The 21,678-nt window shown below is 52.7% G+C and overlaps 1 protein-coding gene across 1 annotated transcript; it reads right to left on the reverse strand.

Moving 5' to 3' along the window:
• Positions 1–1,411: 1,411 nt before the first annotated feature.
• Positions 1,412–17,221, reverse strand: BEST4 (bestrophin 4). Its single transcript, XM_005303046.4, has 10 exons — positions 17,144–17,221; positions 15,670–15,847; positions 14,984–15,078; positions 12,255–12,488; positions 10,842–10,996; positions 10,610–10,687; positions 9,712–9,870; positions 7,965–8,045; positions 6,571–6,725; positions 1,412–5,375 (listed from the first exon to the last, which is right to left on the reverse strand). The coding sequence occupies exons 2-10, from the start codon at positions 15,819–15,821 to the stop codon at positions 4,973–4,975; spliced, it is 1,512 nt and encodes a 503-aa protein (XP_005303103.1). The 5' UTR covers positions 15,822–15,847; positions 17,144–17,221; the 3' UTR covers positions 1,412–4,972.
• Positions 17,222–21,678: the final 4,457 nt, after the last annotated feature.

Here is a 21,678-nt window from a genome sequence, read left to right on the forward strand (position 1 = left end):
CCATGGATTTATATAATGGGATTACAATATTTTCCTTTCCTAGTGGTTCCTAACATAGTTAGCTTTTTTCACTGCCGCTGCACATTGAGTGGATGTTTTCAGAGACATATACAACATGACTTGTCGATATCCACACATGATCTCTTTCTTGAGTGGAAATAGCTAATTTAGGCCACATCGTTTTGATGTACCCTGTTTCCCCGAAAATAAGACATCCTCCGAAAATAAGGCCTACTTACAGTTTTGCCTCTCGTTGTAATATAAGGCATCCCCCCGATAATAAGACCTCCCCGATAATAAGGCATCCACCGATAATAAGGCATTTTTCATTTCTGAAAAATAAGACATCCCCTGAAAATAAGACCTAGCGCATCTTTGGGAGCAAAAATTAATATAAGACACTGTCTTATTTTCGGGGAAACAGGGTATACTTGGGATATTTTCCAATGTGCATTACTTTGCACTTACCACATTGAATTCCATCTGTCATTTTGTTATCTAGTCTCCGAGTTTAGTGAGACTGCTTTGTAATTCTTTGCAGTCAGCTTTCGACGTAACCGTCTTGAGTAATTTTGTATTGTCTGCAAATTTTGCCACCTCGGAGTTCACCCCCTTTTCCAGATCACTTGTCAGTATGTTGGACAGCACTGGTCCCAGTACAGATCCTCGGGGGACCCCGGTGTCACTTCTCCATTGTGAAAAGATGCACCCCTGCCTATTGGTTTTCATTCCCTAATAGGGTCATTTCAGCTGAAGGAAAAAACGAGTCACAAGATTCCCATCTGCATCAAACTAAACAAGTCTTCTGCTTGAGCGTGTTTGTCTAGGTCTCCTGTAGGTTATCAGGTTGGAAATGCAACTCAGCCTTTGAATCTAAGAAAGGTGCAGACTTCTTTGATGCATAACTAGAATTCACCCAACGAGTGTTTTGTTCTATGCAAGTCTGTTCCTTTCTCCTTATTTCTTGGGTTTGCTCTTCTGTCCTAGCAAGGTGACCACCACCTTCTTGGTGGTGAGCTATTCCATCCACTAGGGGGCAGTGGAGAAGGCGCACAACTGGTGTCAAATGTCTGGGCTGCATAAAGCTTTTATTTAGCCCATGTGCCAGATTTCACAGCCCCCGTGGCTAAAGAGAAGCTACTAAACCAGTGTAGCCTGTTTGTATTGTTTTCCTGCTTGCAGACAACCTGAAATAGCTCTAAGACGGGCTCTGGCTTTATTCCTCACAAGGAGGTATTCTGCCTTTATGCTTCAGTGTGATACCGGACATCGCAGATCTTCATATAATTCCCCCGTGTTAGTTGTGCGGCTAGTTACAGTAACGTGTGTACACAGAGGGAATAACTGCATGTGAAAATGGCCGTATAAACAGTTGCTGGTGTCACTTTCCTATTTTTTACCTATAAAGTATAACCATGCTCTTGGTCTTTGTACAAACCTCTGTTAGCACTGGGAGCACCCCATAGCAGGGAGCACTTGCATCCTTAATGTTTGCTAAACCCTGAAGGTCACGATTGCAAATGTAGCTCGGCCATCCACAAAATGAGAAGTAATACTGTTAACCAGGAGGGAGCAGACAGTCACGAGCGTGGCTGAGCTGTTCTAACAGAGGATGCACAGAGAGCTTGTAGAGGGAACTGCCGGCAGTGAGAAGAGTGTCCTCAAATCCAGTCTGAAATAGTGTCAGAGAAGAATTGAGTAACCACTTGCATACACTCAAGAAATTAGGGCTTGTCTACATGGGGAAATAACCTAGAAAAGCTATTGCCCTTTAAATTCACACCCCAGCTTGTTTTTCAGTAGCTTCCCTGTGTAGACAAGCCCTTGGTTACATTTATTTTCCCTTTCAAATGTTGACTAGTTTCAAAAGCAGAGAACTACTAATTCCCTCTACACCGATTTTTCTTGGGAATAGGTGCAAATGTATACAGTGGGCTTAAACCACCCATATTTTTAAACCAAAAACATTTGCGTATGTGCTTAAAACATTGCTTTTCAATGCAGTATAAAATGGTGATTATACAACTTATTTCTCTAGAGACCTTTTAGGTGCACAAGAACCAAATCCTGTCGTGTGGAAGGAAAAAGGATTCTGACTTTAGAGCATGTGCAAAAGAAGTGGCTGTGTCTCATGTAACCCCCAGCCAGTGTCCTCCGTGCCCAGCCCACCACATTCTCTCACATAGCAGACAAAGAGGTGCAGCTGGTTTTGGTGTGTCTAAACTCTAGTACTACAGCATGTTCGGCCATGTTTCCCTTAACTGCAGCTGTCTGAGACGTGGCAGGCAATGGAGGATCAAATTTACCGGTGAGGTAACTGGGTACCTTTCCTGTGAAGTTAGTGAGACTTGTGCCTGCCTACAGCAGACCTGAACTTGGCCTGGAGGTTTGCCATACAGTTTACACAAGCACTCTTCACCATATCGCATGAATCAACTTTCTTCCCTCCCTCCCTCCCCCCCCCAACCACCACCAAAGAAATGCCAGAGGTGGGCTTAAGATAATAAAAGGCATCCTAGAAAAATGTCATAGCCAGTACCCCATCTCTTTTCTATGCAAGTGCAAATGGGTCAGAACATTCATGGGATATTCCCTGTTGTACAGATGGGGAAACTGAGGCAAATATTTGTTTATGATCACATTCAGTAGTGAGGTGGGAAATAGAAACCAGGTCTCTTGCTGAGTGGGATTATGTCTCATCCATCTGGCCACAATACTCCCCTAGCAATTCACTTCATCCTCCGCTTATTTCCCTGTCTGAAAAATGCTGTAGAGAGCTTCACTCAGAGACAGCCCGTTTGATTGTTGGCCATACTTACAGAAGGCAGAGACTGTGGAGAAGGAAGTGGTTCTGGAAAAGGTTTGACAGTTGCGGATAGTCTGCTGAGCCTGAGCGCCCAGTGTGATGCGGTGTCCAAAAGAGCTAATGTGATCCTGAGATGTATAAACGGGAATCTTGAATAGGAGCAGAGAGGTCAGTTATTTTCTCTCTGTATCTGGCCCTGGTGCGATCGCTGCTGGAATGCTGTGTCCACTTCAGGTGCCCACAATTCAAGAATGATGCTGATAAATTGGAGCGGGTTCAGAGAAGAGCCATGAGAATGTTTAAAGGGTTAGAAAACCTGCCTTGTAGCGATAGACTCAAAGAGCTCAATCTATTTAGCTTAACAGAGAAAGTTAAGCAGTGACTTGATTACAACCTATCTCCATGGGGAACAAATATGAATGGGCTTTTCAGTCTAGCAGAGAAAGGTCTATCATGGTCCAACGGCTGGAAGTTGAAGCCAGACACTTTCAGACGAGAGATAAGGTGAGAGTAATAAACCATTGGAACAATTTACCAAGGCTTTACCCAAGCCTGTCACCCTTGAGCTTTGGCTTCAGCCCTGGGTCCTAGCAAGTCTAATGCCAGACCTGGTGACCCCATTACAATGGGGTTTCAACTTACTTGGGGGTCCTGACCCACAGTTTGAGAACCACCGTGCTAGAGGATCACGATGGTCCCTTCTGGCCTTGCAATCTCTGAATTAATGTGAAGTTGGCACTTGATTAACTGGTCTCTTCATGTCCTGAGATGGGAGGGTATACAGGAGAGAGAATCCACCTCAGATTCCCCAAAGAGGCTTGGGAATTTGGAATGGGACCAGGCTGGTGCGGCTACTGCAGCAGCAGCCTCTAGGGGGCACACTGTGCAGTTCCCGAAAGTCACACAATGTGTGTACCCTGTTGCAAACTGTAGGGGATGCTAGTTGATTAATAACGGAGCCTTGAAGTAGCCCTATACATTTACACACAGCCTGGGAAAAGAGACAGCTGCCCTGAAATGCTCTATGCTAGGAACCAAATGGAAATATTTTACCTTGTTACCTTTAAATGTTTGTAGCTTTTAAACAAATGGACCAGTTTTCTTCCAACGTGGCTTGTTTTTTGTAGATTTAATTGAGACTTTACAAAATCCCCTTTGGAGATTATGTCCTATCACCTGTGTAGCGATGTGTGGTTCTGGGGGTGGGTATTCCATACTGTATGCTAGAAAAATAGCTCATTTTAAGCTGGAGGGTGAGGGAGGGGGATTTTCAGCCTGAACTTTGCATTTCAAACGTTGAAGGCTTGATTTCTCATCCGTGATCACTGTGTTATTTTCATGGAACTTGTTCTGATCACTACGTCATCCCCTTACAAAAACACCAAATCACTTAAACCAGGTTGGAAAGTTTTTTTGTGTTTTTAAATATCATGTAAGCTGATCTGTGGGCTGGAATAGTTTGGTCTCATTCTGGTTGTGAGGCTAGTGGGTGGGTGCAGGTGCGCATGCTAGATAGTGGTCCCTTCTGACCTTACCCTCTCGGACCGAACAACTGCCTAGGCAGGTGTGAGGGAGGCGCAACTCAGTAAACGACGGCTCCAGCTGAAAGTCTGAATGATTCAGAAGAGAATCCCTCTTGCCTGTCTTATTTTAGCCCCACTGCTCCCCGTGTGCCATGCACGCTTGGTGTCCCTGCATTTGTATTGTTGAAAACGACTGACATCCGCAATAAAGGATCACACAGCTGAGGCTAGGGAGAGATTTATTTACCCTCACGGGAGGCGTCTTGCAGCATTTTAAGTTCCCTGTATGAATATTTCTCCTGTGTCCCTCAGTTTGGTTCTTTGTCACCCAGTGAATCCAACAGTTGGGCCATGGCAACCAGAGGGGTGTGATGGGGAACTGGTGACGGGGCTTTCTGTAGAGCACGATCCTTCTCGAACCCTTTGCAGCGTTTGAGCTGATCGCTACAGTCTGGCTTCTGGCCCTGTGGGCCTGCTCCAATGCCCACTGAGTCAGGGGGAGTCTTGCCCTTCATTTCAGTGGGTTTTGGATCAGGCCCTTAGCTGACAGCACTATCACACGAGCTGCCAGGCCTAGAGGACAGATGCCGGGGCGCAGCTCGCACTGAGAGTGGAGTGACGAGGCACGCTGAGCTCGCTGCCTCTAGGCAGCCGACTGGTCGGTGGCAATGCTCTCGTCGGAGGGTTGCCTCACGCGGATCTGGGGGTTCTCCCTCTGAGGCCCCTGTGAGGCTTCCAGCCGGCTGGGTATCTTGAGGCGGGTGCCGGGTGTGGGGGGCTCGCTGGCCTCATCTTCCGTCTCTTCCTCCTCGATGCGGCCCACCGCTTCGGGGTCCTCGCCAGAGCGGGGGTTGGGAGAGGGGAAGCCGCCCTCACCCCTGAGGCGCAAAAGGTGGTGGTGGGCCCGGTTGCTCCTCCCGAAATTCTTCAGGCTGACAGCGGGGGAGGCGGCCGCGGTCAGGAAGCGGTTGAGCAAGGGCGTGTGCATGCGGGGCAGGCTGGGCGAGGCCTCCACCTGCTGGCTCTGCTCCGGGTCGTCGCTCATCCTGGGGAAGGAGCGTGGGATTAGGGCGCAGGCTCCGAGTCAGAGCCACTGGAAGGCAGGGGAAAAGGTCCCATTGATGTAAAAGGGCTTCAGATCGGCGTCAGATCGGCGTGCCTGGGACAGGCTCCTGGGACCACAAGGCCCCACCCAGCACAGACCTTCAGCCAAGCTGCCCTGGACGCTCCTGGGAGCTTTGCCTCAGCAAGGGGGCTGAAAGAAAGCACTAAAACGTGGCTAGTGCATCAGCGTCCCCTGCTTTAATATCTGAGCTTGGGTTTGGTAACCAGAGCAAGGGCTGCTGTTGCCCTTCGCCTCACAAACCAAGTTCCCGAACACAATTTAACGGGGTTCGCGTAAGAAAAATTGTTACTCGAAGTTAAGCTGACCAGACAGCAAATGTGAAAAATCAGGACGGGGTGGGGGGGGGTAATAGGAGCCTATGTAAGAAAAAGACCCCAAAATCAGGACAGTCCCTATAAAATCGGTAGGATGACATCTGGTCACCCTACGGGAAGTAGCCCCATCTCCCTCACAGACCTGTTCCTGTGCATCCTGGAGCCAGAGCTGCTGCCTAGGAGACGGTCTTTACTCCTGTTAGCTCAACGCCGAGGGAGCTGGAGTCTCTTTTGGCTCATGCATCATCAGGAGTGAGACACTCCAAGTGCAGAGCCAGACGATTCTGCACCAAATTTGCTTGGTAAAGTAAGAGATGTTTTTCCCTGACGACAAGCCCAGCAATCTCACTGCAGGCTGGGTTCTTCCCAGTTCATGCAGCTTGGTAAGTAATTCAGATGATTCCGGCCAGAGTCTTCCCTCACTTACCTTAGTGCACCCAATTGTCGTCATGTTCTGCCCTCAATTCCCCCTGCAGACAACGGGGTTCACTTAGGTGTAACTAAGGGCAGAATTTGACCTGCAGATCTTTAGAAATGGATGAGGCACAAGCTAGAACTTCCCACCCCCCAACTTGCCTCTTAGATTCCAGGATCAGTTTGTGACACAAGCAGTTATTAGACAAATCACCTTCCTACTTGTAAACTGAGTAAATTGATCTGGCGTGTCTGAGGGGCAAGAAAGGGGAGCCCGCCCGGCCCTTTTGAGAGTGGCTTTTCAGGTCCAAACCACCCTTCAGAGCAATCCCAGAGGCTCTCGGCCGTAGCGGCTGTTTTCGTTCGGAATGATCCCGCTGACCTTACCGCATATCGAAGGTGGATCCCAGGAAGGAGGGCTTCAAGGTCTCAGCAGCCGTGGCGATGGTGTATGGCGGCTGAGCTGTGGATTCATTCCAGTATTTGTCCTTCCCTGTTAGAGGCAGGTTCTGGTACATGTCATCCACGGAGAGCAGGGACACCTAAGGGTGGCAAAGGGCAGGCTCAGAGGAACAGAGCATGCCACAGGCTGGTTGGGTCTTTCAGGGGAGTGGGGCGCAGTCTTGCCTGTGAGGGATCAGCTGATCTGATGCTCTGGCATCAGGGGTTTCAATTCAGTTATCAGAGCCAGCTGGGGAAGCATCGATTGAGTTCCAGAAAGGGGTTGGGGGGGGATTGTCCTCTGTGACTGGCCCTGAGGGAAGAGGGTAGCAGGAGGGAAAGAGGAGTGGGCCCAACCCTAGGCAGGGGGCCTGGAGAGAGATTGGGAATAAGGATCTAGACTGGGGGAAAGACTCCAGGGAGGGAGCCGTGAGGATCAGCAGCTCGGGTAGGAAGTGGGGAGGGTCAGCACTCAGAGAGCAGGCGGAAGGGGATCTCGGGAGGGGCAGAGACCCTTCTATTTTACATGTCCCTTGGGACTATTGTCTAAGTTTGTTAGCGGTGCCCACGCGGGGGTGCTACAGAGAAGGCAGGCAGGCCACGAGGGTGACCCTGACATGCGTTTCGTGCATCAAAGGCAAAACTCCCCCTCACTCCAGCGAGGATGTTGCCTGAGGGAGAGTCAGACCCGGAGGCTGCATTCGCACAGGGTCTCATCCTGTACCCACTCCAGCCAACTGCAGCAGGTGCAGAACTGGGCACCAGGGAGACGCATTCTGTGATGGAACAATCCTCCGGCTCCACACTTTCCTAGCGTTTCTCCTTTATTTGTTTCCATTTCTCCTGTGGATTTTTTTATGGCTGGTGCATGGTGCCAGCCTAATTAATCCCAGAGGCTGGTGTCTGCCACCCACCGCATGGGCGTTAGCAGCGCTAGCTTCTCCCTGTCACACGGGCACCATCCCCTGAGGCTCGGCTTCACCCCTGTTCTGGAGAGACCCCAAAGTTGAAGTTCAGATACAGCCCATTCATTCTGTGTCTTCTCTACTGCAATGCCAATGAGGGTCACTTGTGATGTCAGTTTTGTGATGTGGACATCTGCCTGCGGAGAGCCCCAGTTCACTGGATCTAGGAACCTCGGAACACCTATACAAGGACTGGATTTGAATCTGACTTGGAGGCAAAAGACTCCCTGTCCTGCCCCTAATCCTGGCCTGTAGCATCTCTGTGCGGTCCTGATTATTCCAGTTTGATAGAACAGCCTCCGAGGCATCGAAGATGTGCTCCCGGCCGGCACACCTGTCTCTACACCACACCCTCTTTGGAGGGACGGGGCGCACCTGCAAGTTCCTGTCGATCAGCTTGTTAGTTTCAAAGTCATCGTCGTCCTCTCCAAATGGGTTAATGATCTGTTCTGCAACCTGGAGAACGAAGGCAGAAGACCCCATGAGACCCACACACTCAGACACCAGGCTAAGGGTTCTCCGGTGCTTGTGAAACACGCTACACTAACAGCGGTGGATTTTCACTTGAAGGCTTTACCGAAAAAGGAGCCTCGTAAGCAGGGATTTGCCGCCCTGGAGGCCTCTGCTTGCCCGCAGACGAGGTAGAGATGGGAAGCGGCGCTGTAAGGTGCCACAAGTCCTCCTGTTCTTTTTGCGGATACAGACTAACACGGCTGCTACTCTGAAACCCGATGCTGAGACACATCTGCCCTGAGCTGAAGCGACCCCTTCTAGGGCAGAGAGGGGAGCTCAGTCCCAGTGGCCCATTCTGTCATTGCTCAAAGGGTCCACAAGCGGGGGCCAGTCAGAGAATTCAGTTGTGTGAGGGGGACAGGTCTCTCACTGAGTCCATCAGCTGGGAAAGACTCACTCACCTGGGCTGCAACCACACCTGTGACTGTGAGACACAAGCTCATTGGTGCCAGTTGGCAAAGGGTTCACAGCTCTGTGTCAGCAACGCCTAACGGCTGAAAAACTCGCTGCGCCTAACAGATCGCTTTCATGGGATTTATCCCTAAACGACCGGCCCTTGCAGGGCTGTCCCTAGTCATTTGGGTGCCCTATGCAGCCCCCCCTCCCCCAGGGTCTGGGAGGCAGGAGCTGTGGGGGGGCACTTTTGGGAGCCCCACAGACTCAGAGTGGCCTGGAGGATTAGCGGGGGGCCAGGTAAGAGTCAGGATGGAGGGAGTTGTGCGGGGCCCCACACCCCCCTAGGGATGGCCCTTGCAGGGGGGGCCGGCCGAGGGATAGGGCTGGTCACCGGGGCTGGTGCAGCTGCGTATGCCTAAGGACGGCCCTGGGGCCTTGTAAGGTCTCCAGTGAAAGCCAGGATCATGTTGGTCCTTCATATCACTGTGAAATGCATATACCGATGTGATTTTAATCCTTGTGTCTATATACTGAAAATCTGACCTGGTCACACTGGGGAATATCGCTGAAAGTGAGAAACTGCTTTAGACAAGGACGTGAGCAGTTAAAGTCGTTTTGACTTTGCTAAGCCTGGTATCCGGCTGTTTTCCATGTAACTGTTCTGCTGCTAATATTCTTGCTCATGACACATTTGGCTCTTTGGACCTGGGCTCTGTCAATAATCGTATTTGGGTTAGAAAGAACTCGTAGCGCTGTGGTGTCAAGTGAAGTGCGACGACTCGGCTGGATTCACCAAGGTGACGTGCGCACTGTTCTCTTCCCGGGACAGCGAACTTGGGGCTGCAAGGAGCGCCGTGAGGACTTGGGGGTGGCTGTGTGTAAACCTAGCACTAGCCTGCACAGAGAGGGCGAGACTGCAGAGACCCAGAAGTATGGGCTTGCGGGGCCAGAGGTGGGTGGTTTCAGGGAGCTGAACCACGGCGGAGACAGACAAAGCTGCTTCGTGCTAAGGGCAGGCAGTGGGTGCGCCTGGGGAGCGTCACAGTGACCTAGAAGTGAAAAGCTCCTCACTGATTCCCCTGACATGCCCCAGTGCCCTACGTCACGTTCACAGAGGGGACAGGGGCTGCAGGGGAGTCCGACAACCGGGGGCAAGGTCAGCTCTCCCACCAAGCTGGTGCCCGGCAGGGTCCTGCGCCAGGAACGTGCTCACCTTCAGCCAGCCGGCATAGAAGAAGAACTGCAGGAGGGTGGTCAGAGGGACGTACAGATCCAGATACCGGTCCTGATCCTGCTCTGGGTCCAGGGGCTCCAGAAACTGCCGCCCAATCACACAGAAGGCGAAGAAGGAATAGACGGCGATTGTAACTACCTGCATCAGAGACACTCGGTTAGCCAGAGTTGGGTGTGGAGGAGCCACTGGCTAGTCCCAATGCACATGGGAAATCCTAAAAGGGGAACTAGTGCTTTGGAAAATGAGACTAGATACAGTTTGACAGACGGAGATAGATGAGAGTAACACTGAGATCCTGCCACTGGTGAGCGTGAAAGAGTCTTGTGGCACGTCTCACAAGAGTAGCCGTGCTGTGTAAGTTGGTATCCCTGCCAAATTCCAACTCGGGGTGATTCCATGCTGCCGCTCTACACTCTTCCTACAGTTTCATTAAGAAACGGGATCCTTCTTCCCTCCCTGTTTGAACCTCTCCTTGTCCAATGTTGCGGTGTGCTGTTAAACAGCTGCTGCACCCCACCCCAGAGGTGGATGCAGTGTAGTGGTGGGTGAAGCGCCAAGTGCTTTGAGATGAAAAGTGATAGAGAAACTCAAGTTGTATCTAGGAAGACATGGATCTACCTCACCATGGGTCAGCCGCCAGGGCCCCATAAGCTCTCTGCAGATGCTACATGTAAAAGGTCGTCTCTACCCTGTAGAACTAGCCCGAAGCGGCTTACATGTGAAGGGTGTGTGGTTGGCAGGGAAAGGAACTGTCACTGATTCCCTTGCTGTGAAGGGGCTGGAGGGGTCAGTTTCCACGGGCCATGTGGTTCCCACCTCCGGATGCCATTGGAGGGTTGGGAATGGAGGGTGAGCTGAAGGCTGGGCACTCACTGACCTGTGTGTACACCAGCGGGATGCTGATCCAGTCGTAATGGAACAGCATGCTGCATTTGGCACGGTACAGATTCAGCTCCTACGCAGAGAGGGGAAAGCGGGGTTATCACCTGGGTGATAGCAGCCTTGGACAAGCTCCCGCCACCAGCAGCTGACACCCCAGGTCCCAGCAACAAGCTCCCAGATCCACACTCCCTCCCATCCCTTGACCTTCCAGTCCCCCCCAAACTTACATCTATGAGTAAGCGGAGGGCCACGTCGTCCCTGACCCGCCCATCTCGCCTGGCCTGGGCAGCCAGGTTGGTGAACCACACGCAGGGGATCCAGTACTTGTTGAAGTCCGAGTGGAGGCTCTCAAACTTCTTGCGCTCTTCCTGTGTCATGAAGCCTGCAGCGTGGGAGACGGCAGGTAGGGGAGAGATTCAGGGTCCCTTCTTCACCCCCTTGCCTGGCCCCTGCTCAGCGGGTTCCTGGGTTTGCTTCCCATGAATCCAGCACTGGTGAAAGGGACCAGACTGTCTGGCCTGGCTGCAGCAGCCCTCAGTCCTCAGAACAGATACGTCGCGGGCAGCAGCAGGGCAAGCCCCCCACACGGTGCCCCGTCAATATGCACCCATCTCGAGAGCGGGGACACCCGCTCCAGGAGGCAGATCAGTGTCCATGACCCGCTCAGTCCTTGAGCTCTCTGCTGATGCTGCCAGCAAGGGAGTTGGTTGTGTGGGGTGGGTTTTGTGATGGGCACCCCTGTTCTTAGCAGGAACCGGATTGAGACCAAAGCTCATTTCACACAGGCCACCAGGCAGCCATCAGCAACTCCCAGTTACTACCGACTTGGGCTGGATCTGAGCTCTGCCTCCCAGCACCACCCCCGGAGCTGTCCAGCCCCCTTTCTGCGACTCAGCCAGCCATGGGGAGCTCCTGGAACCATCTGCCTCAGTAACTGGTGACAAACTCCATGTGGTTTCACTGCTAACCTGGCCTCCTGGTTGCCCAGGAGGAAGCCGCTCAGGGTCACAGATTCCAGAGGAAGGCTCCACCCCTGGAGAAATGGCCCCTAGAGTCTCCGGTCAGTGGCGGGAGTAGGAGACTCCAAGGCCGTCACGGAGCACGGCATGACTTGCTGCTGGGATTGTAGCAGGGGAGGCCGATTCCCAGCAGGAGCCCCGAGATTTCCAATCCCACCCTGAAAGCCTGGCCCCGTGGAAGTCAAGGCGAGTTTTGCCATTAACTTCTGCCAGGCCCCACCCCACCCCGTTGCTCCCTGGGCTGGCGGGGGATGGGGGGCCCTGTGGCTAGCATTCTGCTCAGCCACGTGGGCGACCTGGGTTCAGCTTCCAGTCCCTGCTGGCTCCGAGTCTGCAGCTGCCGCAGAGACTGCCTTGCGTGGCTCCACGGCTGATGAAGGGCTGCTGGCAGGCGTCAAATCAGGCCTCACAAGAGTACGAAGCAGAGGGAGAAGTGGGTCCCTCAGGATGGGAGGGGGCCAGGAAATCATCCCTGCAAGAAAACACCCTGCCACGCTAGGCTTTCCCTGGACACTGACCTTAACTCCAGCCCTTGCTGCTCCGTAGGCAGAAGGCTGCTGGCCGTAGCCTGGAAACTAACCAACGCAGCAGTGCTCTGCCCCGGCCCTGAGACGAGCTCACCTGCTTCTACCACATGGTCCATGGTTGGAAACCTCTTGAGCACCCTGGTGCTGACCGAGCGCAGGATGAGCACGGAGGACAAGTTGGCGTAACGGATGAGCGAGCGCCGCAGGATCCTCCCCTTTTCATCCTTCCCGTGGACGGTGCTGGAGATGACGCACATCAGCTGGTCAGGCAGTGGGATGCTGGTGTACTGGGCCCACCACCGGTTCACGATCAGCGTGACGTAAAAACCTGCCCACGGAGACAGCCCACGGGGGCACGGTTACCAGCTGGGGAGGCAGTGCCGGCAGCCGCAGCTGAGCGTCGGAGACCCAGCAATGAGAGGCAGGAGCAAACGGGGTCATTAACTAGGGATGGCGTCTGGTGACGTGCGGGTTGTGCTGAGCGTGAGGGGCTGGCAGAGCTGCAGTGGGGGACGTTGCTGCGTTGCCTTGTCTAGATGGGATGTGAGTGTGCGGGAGCTCGCGTGTGCTAACGGACGGGTTTTAAAAGACAAGTGCAGACAAGGCTCATGGGGCCCCATTTCCAAGGGGATCTAGGCCCCTAGAGAGACTGACAAGTGCTTCTGAAAATCCCACTAGGTCCCTCTCTCAAGCCCTTTGAAAATCTGGCCCATTGCCTTCAACATCCGCTAAACGAGGTGAGTGAAAACCTACCCTCCTCCACTGGCTTGAACGTGCCCCCTTCAGCATGTATGAGCCCGTCACCCTAGAAGACTTCTCCAATGCATTACTTGGAAGGTGTTAGCCCCCATGTTGAATCCAAGTCTAAGCCACGCCTGAGCAACAGCAGGGCGAAAACGCTCGTTGTTAAAGAATCACTATTCCCACCAAAGCCAGGGCAAAGCAGACCTCGCATAGCTCATATTCCCAACGCAGAAACCAAGCTGGTGTTTGGGGGCAGGCCCAGGAGCTCTTTCCACCCTTTCTACACACGATAAAGAAGAGACAGATTTTCCCCTCGGCAGGTAGTTTTCACCTGTGACAACTGTACCAGCACTCTGATCCCTGGACCACCAATGACAGCGCTCTGGAGGAAACCTGAGGGGCAAAGCTGGGCCTAACTGGGGATGGGCAGGAAATCACGACAAGGCTAATTAACCCATGAGCCCAGAAAGCTGAAGAGACACAGGAAGGAAGAACAGGGGGCCAGACTAGAGCAGAGAGAAGCAACATGACTGACCCACCCACCTACCCACTCTCCGAGCCAGAGCCCTCTGCCTCTCAGAAACCTTCTGTCTCCCCCCTCCATGGCTGTGTGCGCTAAGGAGTGCATGCAGCTGTCAGTCCAGAGCTGCCCACGTTTGTAAGGTTGGTGAGGAGAACGCTGTATATAAATTGCACCCGGGAGGTAACCAGAAGACGGTCCCCGAGCGGTTTGTGGCTAGAAAAGAGACAGGAGTGGGAAGACACCCGGTCACCATGTTTGTCTGGTTTCCGTGGGAGACGGATTTCTCTGTGGCAGGAGAGATAAAGAGTAGCTGAGCGGTTTGGAGGGACATTGTGCTTTTCCTTTGACTCATTTCCCCTGGCAATAGCGGAAGGCTCAGGACTGACATCCGATAACCTACAGCTGGGCTTGAGTGAACGGCTCAAGCAGTTAGCCAGACTCTGGCTGAATTCGTTAGAGGAGATTTTGTAAAGAGCAGTGAAAAGACCGGAATTCCCGAGGGAACAGCTGGTACTTTCAGGGATGCTCAGACAGGGTGAAATTCACCCTGTTGGTGCGCACGCCTTGTGCCAGCAAAGCTCTGCACAGGGGTGAATTTCTAGCTCTTGTGAATATCAGGCCTGGGCACCAGGGGGCAGCCGGAGGGCAGGCAGCCACCCCAGCCCATCAGGTTAGCTACTGCAGGAGTCACCTCTCAGAAAGGAGCAAAGAAGTTCCTCATTTCTCCTGCACAAGGGAGGGGCAGGGGCCACTAAATAATGCACCAGTCATCTGTCAGAGATAACCCCGTTCCCAGGGCACAGCAGGGTGGGAGAGCTGTTGAGGAGTGCCACTGCATTCCCACAAACATCTCCCAGCTTGGGAAGCTTTGGCCGGGCGAGGGCTTGTTTTAGCCGGTAAATGTCTAATCATTAACTCCTTGCTCCAGTCTCCAGTCTCCCCACTCCTGCTTGGTGCCCTCTCCCACCCCTCCCTTCTATCTGTGCCCTCTGCTCACACATACAACCGTCTCTCACGTTTTTGCAGGACTTCTCTTCCCCAGAGGATCCTAAATGTGCGGTACTTATCCACAGGGGTCGCTGAATTGCAGCCACCTCTGGGGCAGAACAGCAGTGCTACATAACAGCTTAGCAGAGTGTGTGAAGGAGAATGCAGCAGGGGGAATAGAGAGGCCGAATGGACTGTAGTGGGAGGAAGTGCGGTCAAGTGGCTGGAGGCAGGATGCCTGGGTTCTGTCCCTGGGTCTGCCCCTGGATATGCTGTGCGACTTTGGGCAAGTCATTTTCACCTGCCGGGGGCTCGGTTTGCTCATCTGTAATCTAATGGGGATGATAGTGCTGCCCCTCCTGTGGCAGGTGCTTTGAGATCCTGGGGTCAAAGGTGCAAATGATGCTGGAACTGAGCTAACTGCCCATGTGTTTCTGGGGCCTGGAGCCAAAGAATTGGGTCCCTTCCGAGACTCACGCCCTGGCCCATCTGATCCATTCGCTCCAGCCTTAACCGGGCACTAAGGATGGAAAAGGAAGGAGAAGGAGACCCAGGAGGGGGCACTTTACCCAGGACAAAGGACATGGGGATGAGGTCCGTGGAGCGGTTGCAGTACTGAGCCACTTTCACATAGACACGCTTCTGCTCTTCGGTCAGCAACCGCCTGCAGGGACACAAAGAGCCAGGATCAGGCGCTCACCCCGGTGTGCGTTACTGCCTGGAACCTCCAACTCCTCTGCGCTCATCTTGAGATTCTTCTTCCCCTCACTGCCCTGCACAGGAGCGCTTACTTCTCCCGGCTCTATCCCTGCCCAAGTGACCCCCCCCCCCCACCAGCCTGCCTGTGGTATGTTTCTTAAAGAGTTCCCACTCCAGCTGTCACCCAAGCCAGGGATCTTCCACTGATGGGCGCCTGCAGGATCTCTCCAGTGACAGATTTTCCCTGAGACTAGCATTTCCAGATGTTCTCCAGCTAAATGGATGGATACTCTAATGGCAGGCACTGTCCATCAGCAGAAACGGGGTTAATAAAAGAGAAGCAGCAACAGCAAGTGGGTAAAGGACACAGGTATTTCCAGCAAGTCCATGTGCAAGTGAAACAGTCTGACTGCTGCACGAAAAGGGAACAGCCTACTACTGCTGCTGGCTCGTGAAATCAATCCTTTCTCCCAGGTGGCAGAGGGCTGCCATAGGTCCTGGGTTCTGTCCCTGGAGTGTGGACAGCCCATGTGGGGAAGCCGTTCCACATACTCACCGGTAAGTGATGCTCAGCATCGCGTACAGCATGACAAAGACAAGGAACTCCTTGTAGAGCAGTTTGTAGATGCTCCCCTTCCACCTGAAGAGCAGCTTGGAGAAGCCCCCGAACTGGGCATTGGCCACCTTCAGCGTGTAGGAGACTGTCATGGCTGCCTGCCTCCGCCCCCTCCGGGCTGCAGCGGGGAGAGACGGCGTTAGAGTGAGATTTCCCCTCCGCCTCGCTGGAGCTCCGCCTGCGAGTCTGAGGCAGCTCTGTTGTCTCCAGTGCCATGGCTGGAGGTCACAGACCGAGCCCGAGCCCACTTCGGGCCATCAGGCTGGGATCCAGCGGCCAGCACGCATTTCCAGTGCAGGCCCCATAATCATCCATGGCCGCAGACGCCACACTTGTCAGCCAACTGCGAGCCCATGCTCGTTCAGCCACCAAGGGGCAGCCGTGCGCCTCGATGCACACCGCCTGACACCCCCCATACAGTGGGTGGCGCATGTGTAAACCACGCTAGGCGTGCATGTCTCTGTCGCCCTCTAGTGGCTGTTCCACATCAGAGGGTAAGAATCTACTACATCTACCATGTGATAGTTATTCTTTTAGCTCAGGTGGTAGAGGTCCTGTGTTCCATCCCATGGTGTTGGTGGGGAAACCATACCCGTGCAAGCGCATACACACCCAGAGCAACAACTGTTACTAGATGGCACCAGCTGATCGATACACGGGCGAGTGCATACGCCCATTGTTAGTAGACAGTACCAGCTGAGCAGATGCGTCTCTTCATAATGCCAGTTTTATTAATACCGATTGGTTCCATTCAGCCCAGGTGTGATCCGATAGAACTGGGCTGAGCTCAGTGGAGTTACAGCCACTCACCCCAGGTCTGGATTCGCACTATCCCATCTAACACGCCTATAATCGATCGCTCTAGGCTGCAGCTTGGCCCATTATAGAAGTGACACTCTCCCTGCTTAACATGTAAACCCACAGCTGGTGCAGGGCCCGGTGTGAACCGAATGGTTTGGAGGGAGGCTGGCGGGCACAGAAGCCCTTAGTCTGGGGGTCTCTGCTCTGGGGAATACCCATGCTGTATGGTGCAGTTGGGTGAACACCTGCTCTTCAGGCAGGGTAAAAGTCAGCCCCTGCCGGGGATGGTTTAGCAGTATCCAGAGAAGGGGATGCAGCCCAAACAAGGTGGTGACCCCTCCACCTTCCCACCTTGCTTCCCAGAGTCCCCCTTGAAAACCATTGAAGGAAAACGGTGCTGCTTTGGCTCAGACACTAGCATGGAGAATACACACGATTTGTTTCTGTTCCACGAGCCGGTTCAGTGGTAACAGGTGATTCTCCCATACGCTCCCCTACAAGACACTGCTAGTCCAGAACTACTTCAAGGGTGACATCCCCAAATGAGCAGCCTTCGCTCCCCCCGCTCCTACCCACACCAGTTGCTGCTCCCCTTGATGGGAGAGCCTCCTACCTGCACCAGGAGTCCAGCCTGTCCCTTTTTGTCCCACCAACGTCCAGGCAGCGAGAGAGCCTTTACGTTCTCCCTTTAAATACCTCCCCAGGGCCATAAACCACATTCCTCAGGGTGATGGATTGGGGGTTATCGCCAGGCAGAGAACAGGGAACTCACAGGGAGGGTCACACCAGCTATGCCTCTTCCACTGTAGAGCTGTGTCCTGAATTTAACTGAGCCCCTCTGGCGAGGTATAGCCAGCACTCCGACTCCCAGCGCTCCCAGCTCGTCCTGCTGTCCTCACGCAGGCCTGCCTGGCCCGTGGCACATGGCCGCTAACATCAAATGGGCATTGCCTGCTAACTCCCCGTGTAGCAGAGATTCGGGAGAGATCCATGCACAGATGCATCCTGGGCTTCCTGCTCAACCTCCGCAGTAGCGCCTGGCATTGCTGCCAGGAACAGGGACCTCTGGGTCATTTGCACACATGAAGCGCTGCACTGTGGGTTGGCGTTGGGAGGACCAGCTGAACCTAACGCAGAGGCAATGCTTGGAGCTTCCATCCACGCTGGAGGGAAACCGTGGCAGCTGGCTCTGGTTATGGGGAACCCAGGCCTGGAAAACGCCTGGTTTTGATTGCGTGTGGTGTGCAGACAGTGCAGGCTCAAGGCATTCCAAGCAGGGTCATGCAGAGAGAGATCAGGCAACTGCTCTGTGCCACTGCGTCTCTTTGCTCCCATAAGATTCAGCAGAATTTAAGATGTGGGTGTTGTTGTTGTTTTAATTAAAGTTTCTAGCCTTTCTTGTTGCAAAGAAACCTTGTGAAGGTAACCTGACCCCCCCTCTATCTGCAAGGAGACAGAGACAATGGTTCTAAGGGAGTGAATGGGGGGTTTATTCTGGAGCCTAATGACAACAGTGAACATTGGAACATTAACTCTTTCATTGCTGACTAATGTAGCCAAAGCATCCAGCTCCTCTGGGGCTGTGGTGGATTTTGGGGTTAGGAGCAGAGCTGGAGTAGGTGACCAGCCCAATTTCCCCCCTACTCTGAGCCCTGGTTTTAAGCAATGATTTAAAATTGCACCAGTTTAACCTACACTGAGAATTTCAATTGATTTAATTCAACAAACCTCTTATTCCAGACCAACCGTTTTGTGGTTGTTGCTGTTTGTTTTTTGTATTAGCTCAGGGGTTCTCAAACTTCACTGCAGCGCACCCCCTTTCTTACAACAAAAATCACTGCATGACCCCAGGAGGTGGGGACCGAAGCCTGAGCCCGCCCTGGGCAAAGGGGGCCAGGGCCAAAGCCCAAGCCCCATCACCCTGGGGTGGGGTGGGGGGGGAAGCCATAGCCCATGGGCTTCAGCCCCAGGCAGGGGGCCTGTAACCCTGAGCCACACCACCAAGGGCTGAAGTCCTCAGGCTGGGCTTTGGCCCCGGGCAGTGGGGCTTGGGGTTTGGCCCTGGGCCCCAGCAAGTCTAACGTCAGCCCTGGCACTTCCATTAAAATGGGGTCATGAGCGACCCACTTTGGGGTCCCAGCCCACAGCTGGAGAACTGCTGTATTAGTTTAATTCAAGTGAGAACAGGAATAAGCAAAAGCAAAATAAGTCCCTCTTATACTGAAGTAATTGTGCCCACACATGGGTTTGCATTGGTTTAAAAATGAGATCAGCTAAACCGGTGTAACGTTCCCATGTCGACAAGGCCTTAGAGAGAGAAAATGTACTAGTAGCATCCACAGCGTTAGCTCTAACGCACTAGGGCATATGATTCCTCAGTGTTGCCAACTCTCATGATTTTGTCAGGAGTCTCATGACCATTCTTGTTTTCCTTCAAGCCCCAGCGCCTGGAGTCAGGTGGATCTGTGACGGTTTCAGCCTCCATTCTTTAAGAAAAAGTAAGTTTCTAGCCCTCGTGGCTGAGGAGAAAGCTTCAAAATGTGACCCCCAGCACACCCTAAAGGGTCAAAAAGCAGAAGGCAAATAAAACAAACCCCCAAATCGATTATTTTTACATAATCTTGTGATTTTATAGCCAATCTCATGATTTTTGGTGAGCCTGAATCACCTCCCTTCACTTCATTGAACACAAGAGAAAAACTCCAGCCAACCTCTCCGCTTCTCTGCCCGGGAACAGCGGATGGGGGAACCCTGAAGGCATTGAATTCTTCTGCACTGTGCTGGGGCAGCCTGGCCCTTTAAGAGCTGGACCAGGCCTGTGTGACCCATCTAATTAGCCCTGCCTGTCACACCTGGGAGATTAATCAGCAGAACCAGCTGAGTCGGGAGGGGCTGGTTCCCCGAACTGCACAGAGCGGGAGGCCCAGGGAGAGAGAACTCGGGTGAGGGGGGCAGTGAGTAGGCTCCCCGTAGGGAGTCCTGAGTCTTCAGAAAGAGGCTGCAGGCCGGGAGAGCCTGGGTGACCCCCCTCCCCCTGTCATCATAGGAAAGATGGGGAGTACAGACTTGATGGGGATTTTAAGAAACTTTGTTTGGGGAATGGTTTTGTTCTTTTAAGAAACCCAGCCTGGGGGGCAGGGCAGTAGCTGAACCAGAGAAGAGTTTGTTGGGTAGCTTGAGTGAGTGAGCGAGCCCTGAAAGTGGGGAAACCGAGGCAGGGTGCCAGCAGAGTGACCTCAGCCCATGAGGGAGTGCCCAAGAGGTGGCTGCTCTGTTCACAGGCAACCATTCCGCCTTTGAGACTCTGACCAGATCGGCGTTCCTCAAGCATCTCTTTATTGAATTACTGAGGTGAGTGCCCTTGGTGGGAACGTGACCATGTTTGTTCAATGCTAGAAAGGAGCCAGTTTCTCACAGAATGGTGGATTTGAACTAACTTCCCTTGAGATTCAAAAGGAAAGCTGCAATGGGACGTAAAATAGTTTCCAGTCTCTTGAGTGAGGCTACCACACAGCTAAACTAGTTACAATGCTCTGTCTCTGCCGGGGCGGGGGGATAACAAAACACAAAGTCATGAAGCAGGCGTGGTGGAAACCTAACATGTCAAGCTAGGTTTCAGAGTAGCAGCCATGTTAGTCTGTATCCGCAAAAAGAACAGGAGTACTTGTGGCCCCTTAGCAACTACCACATTTATTAGAGCATAAGCTTTCGTGGGCTACAGCCCACTTCTGCGGATGCATATAGAGTGGAACATATATATGCATCCGAAGAAGTGGGCTGTAGTCCACAAAAACTTATGCTCTAATAAATGTGTTAGTCTCTAAGGTGCCACAAGTACTCCTGTTCTTTATGTCAAGCTGGGATGACCAGCACTGCAGCTGCAGGCAGATGCACAAAGAACGTCCGGCCCTCCCAGGAGCTTTCTGGGGTTTGCTTTCGAGCGTGGCATCCATGTCCCGGTAATGCTCTCACCTTCCTGCCTGGATGTGTCCTCCAGCTGCATTTCCTGCTGGAATCCTCCCGGACCGCCCTCGGGGTACTGACCTGCTAGTCAGGGCGTGTTAATGAAGATATTTTGAAACATGTTAGATTAAAGCCTGATGTTCAATTTCTTTGTTTAATTTACATATGCAGATTAAGTATATTTTTCTGCAGCCCCTCTGGGTCTTCTATATTTAACTGGCATTGAGAAAACTAAATGCATTATCTTGTTAACCATTTTTTATTTCCACAAGGTGGGGAAGAGGCTGAGCTATCCAGGTGCTGTGGCTTAAAAGACTCTCCTTTCCTCAAACCCTTCTGGAAGGAAACCGTGTATCACCTGAGCGTCTTGGCTGTGCTAATCCCCCTCACTTTCATACCCCGGTGGATATTGATCCCGCCTTGGTGTTGAGTAATTTAGAGAATTTTTTCACTTCAAGGTCCCAGAAGCAAAGGCAAGGTTTTCATCCCGAGGCCAAAAGACCAAAAACATCAAGACACTTGATCACGGCCTTGGATAGACCAAGAGACTACTAACACTTTGACCACAGCTCAAAGAGCCGAGAAGTTTGCTGCTGCGTGTTTCGGACTTACCCTGAAGTACCCCCCTGGAAGAAAGCATTGGTGGGATATAAATAAATGCTCAAATCAAAACAAAGCAACAACATATGGGGTGGGAGCTCCTTGCCAAGCAGAGATTTCGGAGCGATATTCTTTGCAGCAAATGCTGCTTCCTCTAACGGGGATATCAATGTGTTCCTTGGATCTCTTTCTCATCTCCCAGTCCTGCCTTACCTCTAGTGCTGGTATGTCTGATAAGGCCAGTTATAGCATCCTGCACCCCTTTCTTCCCCGTCCCCACTCAGATCTTTGCACCCGCTGAAGCTGTGGTAGCTAGGGGAGAATCTGGCCTGACGGTTAGGGGAGATCCAGGCCACGCTGGAGCAGGTCACCTTGGGAGCTAGTCGGTTCCCAGGAGAGGGCGTCAGGTTTGGGGTGTGTCCGGTGAACCTGCTTGGCCTTCCAGTGCTGAGGCTGAGTGAATGTTAATGAAACGTTCCCCGTAACTCTGCCATTCCTTCCTGGGGCCAGTACGTCCCTCCACAGAGGGTTAACGCCAGCCTAGACCGCTCCTTTCCCTGGCGTCCTGGGAAGTCTCAGTTCCCA

The sequence above is a fragment of the Chrysemys picta genome, chromosome 8, assembly GCF_011386835.1.
Source record: "Chrysemys picta bellii isolate R12L10 chromosome 8, ASM1138683v2, whole genome shotgun sequence".
NCBI lineage: Eukaryota > Metazoa > Chordata > Testudines > Emydidae > Chrysemys > Chrysemys picta.

What these genes read in the sequence shown, in the direction of transcription:
- BEST4 (XM_005303046.4), bottom strand. Translation starts at nt 15,821, where the DNA reads ATGACAGTCTCCTACACGCTGAAGGTGGCCAATGCCCAGTTCGGGGGC. An exon ending in CCCCATGTCCTTTGTCCTGG is followed by an intron (nt 12,489 to 14,983) that starts GTAAAGTGCCCC and finishes CTCCGTGGGCAG; the next exon opens with GTTTTTACGTCACGCTGATC. An exon ending in TCTATGCCGGCTGGCTGAAG is followed by an intron (nt 8,046 to 9,711) that starts GTGAGCACGTTC and finishes TTCGTTCTCCAG; the next exon opens with GTTGCAGAACAGATCATTAA.